Genomic DNA, 9,740 nt, shown 5'->3' with positions numbered 1-9,740 from the left:
GCCCCTTGTGGGCGGCTCCGATATCTAAGAACTGACCCTATGGAGAGGAAGCCATGCTAGGAGACAAAAATAAACAAAGCAGATTACTATGAACAGCCTTGGTTTTTGCTATTGACCTCCCTTAAAAAACTGGAGAAATCTATCACCAACAGCGGTAGAAATCTTGGTGCACTTGTAAAAATGTATTTGGTTTCTAACTGTGCACTGTGTGACTTAGGGATCATTTTAGACTCTACTATTCAACACAACAGCCTCTCTTCCACATGCATTTGTAAAACACATAAAATGTGATTGGTCTCAACTGCAATATGGTCTAAATGTACAAAGAACACTACATTTTGATCATCTTCTATAAAACAAGCATAAGATGTCTCAGCATGCTATTGATTATACATTAATAATTTTTAATATATCAAATGAAAAACATGTTATAGGTAATCTCATTTTTTTTTCTGTTTTGGAAGGTGAACAGCTAGAAACGACTGGTGAGACAGCTGAGTGGGTAAAGGTTCTTGTTTGAACCACAGAACCCACGGAGTTTCAAGAGAGAACTAAGACTTTTGCAGGTTGTCTCTGGCCTACACATGCGCACAGTGGCACCTGTTTACCCTCGCACATGCATACACATATATCACAACCACAACTACTAAGTGTAATGAAAATATAAAAATATTTTTTAAACATTGCTTCAAGAAAAGTCAAAACTACTTATGTGCCCATAGATTTATAGACTGTACTATACTTGTTCAGGGCAGAACTGTATCTGGGTATCTAGGGTAAGAGAAAGATCATAGTTACTATCCAAGTAGTACATACATGAGTCATGATTTTGATCTTGCATGAGATGCCTTGGGGCATGAGTGCTAATCCACATTCACAAATCGGGTTATGAGAGTAGAGAATGACTGCTAAGGATCATTTAACCTAAAGCTTAATCCATTTCCTTCTTCTTACACATCTAGTCTTGCGTAGTTTAATATGATAGATGAATCTATCTTCTCTGTATAAACAGATGTTCAGACTGAAGGGCAATTATATTTATAGGTTCTACAAAAGCTAGTTCGCTTTCCAAAAAGAAATACACAGATTCTGAACTCTTTAGCTGCCATCTTCTCAACCTAAGAAGGTACATGAATATCTGACGCAAAGTGTAGACACCTTATGGAAATGCTAATTCTCTAGAAGTTCCTTGTATCTATTTGAAGTCAGCATTCTGTTTCCCACTAAATAAACCTTAAGACACATGGTACAGGATAGCTGTTCAACTGGAAAACACAAATGCATGCTCTGTCAGATAAACTCAAGACAGTAAAGGACAAATGGTGACAATGGGCAATGTGAAAGAGAGTGGGCAGAAAGGTCATCATGGCTTGCTCAAGCGAAACCACAGTGTTTGCTACAACCCGCTGAAAGCCTGGTTGGGAAACCTGAAGTCCAGCCTCTGTGTTGAGGGGTCTTTTTTCCTATTCAAAAGTGAGAACATTGTTTAGATGAGTCATTTAACTGACTTAGCAAGTTGGAAGACTGATTCTGGACACCCGTATTTCGTTTTGGTTTGAATGTGGGGTATGTATATATACATTTTTGTGTGGGTGCATATGTATGTGGGTGTTTTTATATTTACATACATGTGTAGGGCAGTGGTTAACACCTGGGATCTTTCTCTTTCATTCTCCACTCTATACTTTATCATCCAGATTCTCTCAGTGAACCTGAATTTCATTGACTGAACTAACTTGATTAGCTAATAAGGATCCACCTATCTTCACAGCTCTCCCACTCCCAAACCACCGCAGGGGTGGGATTCCAGATACCACACTCAGCTTTTACAAAGGTTCCAGGAATCCTAACTCAGGCCCTCTTGCTTGCATAGCAAGAAATTTACTGGGTGCTCCTTGTCTCCAGATCCTGGATATTTATTTTTTCTGCTCTCCATAGAAAGCATGCTATAAACGTGCAATAACAGAAACAGACTGAGGACATACTGTGGCATCCAAATCCAAGATCTTGTTCATCCAGCGACTACAGGGAAAAGCTGTGCATAGACTCAAGAAACTACTATAAACTCAGGAAAGTCAGAAGCTATAGCTTGTCTGGGTTGTAGGTGGCAAAGGACTGCCATAGTGATCACGGAATTTAAGCCTTCCTTTAGTTTTGCAGATCTTGACATACTTTCCTCATCCGGAAACTTACCAAGAAAATGAGGTCATCTGATATGAATTTTGAAATAGCCACAAGTCAGAATTTCATATTAGAGAATTTTTTCCAAGTCACCAGAGATAATAACCTTTGGCAACAAGTGATGACTAGTGGGCGAGGGAAAAGATAAAACTCATTTAGTTTTTATCTTACCAATGTTCAGACCAAAAACTTTGCTTGCATTTTCTTTCTTTTGAGGCTACATAAAACCAAGAATCAACTTGGTCTTATGAACTGTTTGGTAATTTTCCACTGACTGTATCATCTGAAATTAAATTGTTTGAAGAGAATGGGTGATATATATATATATATATATATATATATATATATATATATATACATACATATATATACATACATATACACACATATATAATTATCATTTAATGTCCTTCTCCCATGAATAATTAAACATTCGACATTTATTTGAGCTCTTTATACATATTAAATTGTTTAACACTATAACCTTCCCATGAGATCCATTCTCTAAATTTTTAGATGAAGATTTTGAAGAATATATGTTACAAAACTTGCTGCAAATCAAAAAGTTATTAAACATAGGCACTGAGAATGGACTCCAGGCAACTACACTACATAATGGAACCTGAAGCTATTCCACTGTCCTAAGGGAACGTTCTAGTAGATGTAGTCTCTTAACTACTGTGACCATGGGCAGATGAATTTGAGAACTACAGCACCATTTGTGGTGTTTTTCCTTGGGAACCAGCAAATGAAGTGAGAGTTGCTTCACTTTAATTTTTGGCAATGGACAAAGTATTTTAGGAGGTTTTGAGACTCCAATAGTTGTTAGCATTTGATACTTAGGACAGACACTCCATCCTTCATAAAGTGCCGAAAGGGACACCTATAAAGAGAGACAGGAGATGGATTTCTGAGGACCATAGAAACCACTACCCTCACCATATCTGTAGTTCCAGGTTGGTGCTGTTGATATCTGGGTCATCAAAAGCACAAGTCAGAGAATGCTGGCTTCCATTCACTTCCAACTGGCTGTAGCACCAGAAGGAGTATTCATCCCCTTCTGCATCTTCTACATCTCCTGGGAAGAACAGAACACAGCTGTTAAGGAGGCAAATGAAGGCATCAGTTAAAGTCCTTAACAAAATGTCACTGGCATGGCAGACATGAAGGAGAGCTTATAGTTTATCTAAAGAATCAATTCCAAGGACAAAGGCAGCGACAAAGTTTTAGCGCACATACATGAGTGCGCGTGCACACATGCACAAATGCGCGCGCGCGCGCACACACACACACACACACACACACACACACACACACACACCCCAAAAATCCAAAATGCAGGTGCAGAGAACAGAACATTTTAACTGAAAAACTTACCATAGTTAAGGAATAGGTTCCAGGTGCATTTTAAGCTGTTTTACCATTGGACTACTATTTTAGAAAATTAGAAAAAGCATTAAAAATCCCACTTCCCTGTTTATATCAGTATATCTGAATTTCTTTGCTACATTTTAAAACTGTATTTATAAGGTATCTATTAAGGCTAAATTCTCCACTTCACATGATCTAACATATGTAGGAAAGCCAAAAGCCTGGCAACTAGGAAGGGTGTTAAATGATGGTGACCAAGCACTCTGTGGGAATGTAAAGTGTTGAAATTATCTTTTCTCCATCCTGAAATGTTTACATATTTCAAAGAAGAGCTCCTGTATTTCATTCATATGCCCCCTAATCCAATGTTAGTTTTCATCACTGGTCTTCATTTGTTCCCTTCCAAGTACTATTTTTAAATGAAATATATGATAATAACTATTTCGGTTATAGGTACATTATGAGATTTCTCACTGCACCCTAAAAGATCACAACTAAGAATGATATTGATGCCTCCATTGTGTGAATTGAAAGGTTTTTGTCTTAAATGACTGACCGTGACAGCTCTGACTATAAATTAGTAAACCCCAAGGATGCCCAAGTTTGTGCCTATGTGATTAGATTTTTGTTTTTCTTTCTACTGTATTCTATAGGTACCAGAAAGTCAGAAATGTAATTTTGTGTCTGTGTAGTCACTTTTGTAAACTGCAACATATTAAAGATATTATTTGATTTCCTAATCTGAGTGGACAGCCTACGATTAAATAGGTATTTGTGTGTATAGATATAATACCATATTTAAGAGCAGAATAAAGTCAGAAAATATTTCAGCACATACATTCCAAAAAGGACCAGGAAAATCTAGAGCAATCAAAGGTTTATATCACAATGGTGGAATATGTAGAGCCTCTGGCAGCTTCCAGGTGTTTAATCTCACCCAAAGCAAAGATTTTCATGCTTCTCAGGGTTTGATATGCTCTCAGAACATACTAACAACGGGTCCCACCTGAGCGACTTAGCAGCCATATGCAGTTTCAATTGCTTTTTCTTAATTTAAAGAACCCCAAAGGTCTGAGGAAAAGTTAATAAAATTGGCTGCGAACAGACCAACCAGGTAAGTGACTATTCTAAGCAATAAATCTAGACATGGGTGGTGGACGCTGCTCACAGCCACAGGCATTTAACTTTTCTTTTTTCTTTGTCTCCTTTTGAGACAGGGTTCCTCTGTGTAGCTTTGTAACCTGTCCTGGAAATCACTTTGTAGACCAGGCTGGCTTCTAACACACAGGCATCTGCTTGCCTCTGCCTCCTGAGTGCTGGGATTAAGGTCATGCACCACCACTGCCTAGATGGCATTTAACTTTCTAAGCTTTCCCTGAACCTAGTCATTTCACAACCAGAGCATCAGCAAGTTTCTTTGCACCTTGTCTGTGTATACTTTCCCCATTGACAGGATTAAGTAACAAAGGAGCAGCCCCTATTTTAAGAGTTCATATTTCGAAACATGTTCATTTTTAATTTTCTAGACTTAGCCGTCTGCCTCTCTGCGCTGTCACCTTTCGGGATGGAATGGCTCTGGATGGATTTGTACATCCCCGCACGGCAGCTCTCAGCTCTCTTACTGCCTTGTATGCTTTTACTTGAGCATTTCACCAACTCTATGTAATGGCTATGAATTACTATTTGGATTTAGACATCTCATGGGTCACAGTTATTACACAGTTTACTCATATTTGACATGCGCAAGAGAAAGCACACTTCCAGCAGATGTCAGGAACCAGCTAAAGGGAGGACTTTTGCAGACTCCAATCAGCCAGTCTGACAAAATATGTCTCAAGTTATTTCACACAATATGCAAGTACCTGATCATGCAAATTTTCCTGGAATCAAAGCACCTATGTTTGAACACACAGTTCATTGACTCTTTAAGAGGTGTTGTTAATGGGGCCCAGTTGCTCTGTAACCAAAAAACATTCCTATAAATGCTAGTAAAATCACATGCTATTGTGGGAGAATATTCACTTGATGTGAGGTGAAGACCTCTTTACTAAGAAGTCATGTACACAGCGGTTGAGTGATGTCATCTGGGGACAGATGTGCACGTGAATCCTCACTGTTCTAACTTCGTAGCTGTGTCCCCTTTCTGTATACTTGAACTCCCAAAGCTCAGGTTCTGATGCATATATGCACTTTGTAGGAGTCATTGAATAGATCTATACAAAGGTTTCTCTTAGATCACTGTAAGTCCTCCATGAGGGCGAAAGCTCTCTTATCAGTCTTTAAGAAATCAGAATGAAAAGATAAGATGTGAATTATAATTATGAAAATAAACTCACAACACTGGGAGTTCTTTTGAAAAAATTATCTATCAACTGCATCTATTTCTGTTGTTTTGATATTACATGGATTGAGTTAATGTCTTAAGCATTCAATAGTCAGTATCCTCAGTAGGCAAGTAAATAGCTAAGCATTTAATAAAAATTCTAACTATAGAAATTTAAAGCATTTGGAATACATTTTATAAGCAAGGCAGTGTTATTTAAAAGATTTCTTCCCACAGGGTGATTACTTGGTTAATGGTGTTAACTGTTGGGGTCTTTGATGCTTCCTATGTTTGTTTCAATCATCCTCATAGTTATTAGAAAACTAACTTTTTCTTTCAACCAACAATAGTAGATTACTTGTGAATTCCTTCAAGCACAGAGCAGAAAGTATTTTGATATGATTATGTGATTGCCTCCACATTTTTAATAGAATATTTATATATATTTTTTGAAATTTAAAAGGTTGAAGTAAAAATCCAGTTTTCAACATGGATTTTCACTTCTTTTCCAAATAGTATGGTCAACAGGAAGAAATCATGGTGAAGTTTTGCACCAAACAGCAATAAAGTTCTCGTGCTTCCTGCCATGTGTTTGCACACACTTAACATGAGACCGGGGACTCTTCCTCACAAAATGACTCATGCTCAGTCACACTGAGAAATGTCACTCCTCTGACAATTCTCTTAGCGAGAAAAAGCAAGGGATTTCCATCCTTACATATGGTAGGCAAATGGACACAAATGTCAAAGGCGTAGGAAAAGCATGACTAAGGGAACTTAACTGAAAAGAGTTGAGCTGAGTCATGAGAGGCTGGCATACCCCGATACTGTCTATAAAGAAATGAAAACCTCTGTATTTTAAGACAAGCTTTCACTCTGTAACTTAGGCTGGCCTGAAACTCATGATCTTCCTGTCTCAGACTCCCATGCTCAGGAGTTACAGGTATGTGCAAACAGGTACATTCAATTAACAAATGCACATGTAGGCCAGGCATGGTGGTACATGCCTTTAATACCAGCTCTCAGGAGGCAAAGACTCTGTGTGTGCGTGTGTGTGTGTGTGTGTGTGTGTGTGTGTGTAAAAACAACTTAATTTGTAGAAACAAATGGGAGGTTCAACTTCAATGTGGCTCCAGTAACTTTTAGACACTTTTGAGCATAGCCTTGTAATTAGAATGCTTAGTTTTGAGGAGTTGGATCCAAGGGTTTTATGCATTGCAAAGAGAATTACAACGGCCATATGATGGGTTTGCTGAATACAAAAGCAATCCCGTGTATTTCAAATAAGACTTTACTCAGCACTGTACTGAATTATTCATTAGCAATCTAACATGAATCTGTCAAAGCTAAAGTTATATAGAAGCAATACATTATCAAGTAATTCCCATGTTCTAGGCACCAGAAATAAAGTTCTGGTGAGTGCACAAACCTATTGATTCTGATCATTCATTTAGTGTGAATATTTATGGTTTTATAACTCCATAAGCGGTTCAGCAAAACAAAGATAGCTTGATTTTTTTTTCTGGTAGGTACAATTCTGGAAGAGATTCTCCAACAAGTACAATCAGAAAATTGATATGAGGCTTCTTTTCTGAGATCTCCAGCCTCTATCCACATTTATGAGCCAGAGTTTGAGTGAAATGCATTTCTTCTCAACAGTCTTGTGAGTTACAAGCCATCTGTAGTATTGTCCTAAGGTCCTTTGTTCTGGTGATTAGTACATGCAACATAACCAAACACATGTTAAGTTCTTGGTGTCCCACTCCAGCCTGTTTAGAACTGAGGAACCTGTCCATATATGCTAAAGACGATCTGAAATCCTTTAAGAAAGAAGTTAGAAATGACTCACCGTTCTGTGCATTGCCACTTTCTCCCGAAACAGCTTGAAATAAACAGAAAACTGTCGCGAAAGTTTTACCCAGAACCATCATTCTGGGAGAGAGAAGAGAGAAGAAGCACGCTTGTGTGTGCAAATGAATGAGAGAGGGGGAGACTAAACCAGCTCTGTGCCTACTTAACCACAGACGGGGAACTATGAACACATTACAGAAGGCAAGTGCCAGAAACAGGAAGTCTGAGCAAAAGGATTTCTGCTTTAAGCAGAGATAGAGAAAACAGAGAGGTAGAATGTGATATTTTTTCTGCATCAGTATTTGTCAGGACACACAGAGATGTGAGCCTGTTCCACCTTGTCTGAAGGTCAGAGAGTTTGAGCTTATTTTTGCTCTTTCAAAGTTGTTGACAACAAAGGTGGCTACAAAATAACATATCCTGACTTAGGGTGTGGTTACTTGGTGTTTTGGACACTAAGATGTCCCATAGACGTGGATCCACTCCACCCTGAAACAAAAGGTCTAGGAATTCAAGCATACTCCTGTACTCCTTCATTTGAATTAGGAGGTTTGACATAGGGAATGGCTGCCTACAGAATATTTTGTCTAGGGTGTGTTCCCTGCATATTCCTGCCTAGAGCACCAAATACTTTACTCAAGAAATAATGACTTGATGTCTCAAGTATTGAAGCAAGTAACTTTTCTGGTTGTCCTTTGTGTCATGCTAACATAGTCTTTGCCTCCCATTTTGTAGTGGAGTATAAAAGCATATGGGAAATAAATGTGAGTGAACTCAGTATTCAGTATTCACTGAGATGCCCTCCTATTACTATCCTGTGTCTCTGTGTTTCTTTCTTAACTCTGTTCCTCCTACTTAACATTTCTAACCCTCACAACCCTACCCTGGGACGTATGAACATACCCTGACTAGGCTTGCAGTAGAAGTCACCTCAAAAGGTGACTTATGACAACTATTCCTTGAGGCACCCAAATTTAACTGCTCACTTTTGAGTAAGGTGCTAGATTTCAAGTGATGGTTTAAGAGATCTCAAGGCCTACTTTAAAAGGATCACACAGCAAAAATCCAAACTCACAATGTTCAGCATTTGGTTGTTTGAGTAGACTTTTCTTTTAGAAAAATGTTGCTAGGATATAACTGTCTCACTTATGGCTGAACCTCTAGAGGTCACTCTCAGTTCTTGGCTCTCTGAACAGTTGGTAGTCTTCATTAACTGCCATGCAGTGAGAAAACCGCTTCTCTGATGAGGGGTGAGGCTGCACTATTTTTTGGGTATAAAGACACCCATATCTAGAAATCAGTTTGATATTATTTATTTTCAACAATGTAATACTAGTATATTTTACCTTATGGACTATGACCTCCCCAGTCAAGGGTTCTTGTTCAGGTTTAAAGTACCATCCATGATCACTCCTCTCAAAGTCTCAAGAAACAACATGGAAGAGAGGAGGGAAGATTGGAATGGCCAGGGGCCAGAGAACAGAAAGAGATACTGTGAAATAATCTATTCTAAAAATGTTAGGACCTTTGCATTCATAAGTTCATAGCAGCTGTGGTTACCTACACAAGACTGGCACAATAACAAGTCAATCAACAGTACAACATGGATAGGGCAGGGACTCATGAGGTCCCATCCCTAGCTGAGAACCTACTGGCAACTTGATAAATACTAGGGGAACAAGAATCCATTTCCTTTAAAAGTGTGCCCCGTGGTAGATTGCCCAAGCTCTAGTGGACAGTCCTATAGTAATAAACACAAAACAGCATGAATCAGGCTCTGCATTATTAAGAAAATGGATATGAAGTTATGGAGAAGAGTAGGGGAAGTAGCAGAGAGCAGAGGGTAGTTATAGTTCAAATACATCATACGCAAATATACATTTTCTAAAAACAAACAAATTTACAAAAGGTTCATTTAAAATATTTTATACTTAGTCTTTCAGGGTATAAAAGTAGCAACGTTTCTACTATGTACTCTGAGTATCTCTAGTACAGACCTGTATTTAACTACTCA

The 9,740-nt window shown here is 38.4% G+C and overlaps 1 protein-coding gene across 1 annotated transcript in view; it reads right to left on the bottom strand.

Moving 5' to 3' along the window:
- Window positions 1–7,806, bottom strand: part of Il7r (interleukin 7 receptor) — a 24,810-nt gene extending 17,004 nt beyond the window's left edge. Inside the window, exons 1-2 of the mRNA XM_041631252.1 lie at window positions 7,725–7,806; window positions 3,121–3,259 (exon numbers count right to left, since the gene is read on the bottom strand). Of these exons, the coding sequence (XP_041487186.1) occupies window positions 3,121–3,259; window positions 7,725–7,806 (221 nt within the window). The remainder of the gene's footprint in view (window positions 1–3,120; window positions 3,260–7,724) is intronic.
- Between the last annotated feature and the right edge of the window lie 1,934 nt (window positions 7,807–9,740).

The sequence above is a fragment of the Microtus oregoni genome, unplaced genomic scaffold (genome assembly GCF_018167655.1).
Source record: "Microtus oregoni isolate MIOR12 unplaced genomic scaffold, Mior012 000036F_ref0000092, whole genome shotgun sequence".
NCBI lineage: Eukaryota > Metazoa > Chordata > Mammalia > Rodentia > Cricetidae > Microtus > Microtus oregoni.
This window is presented reverse-complemented; position numbering and strand designations above follow the sequence as displayed.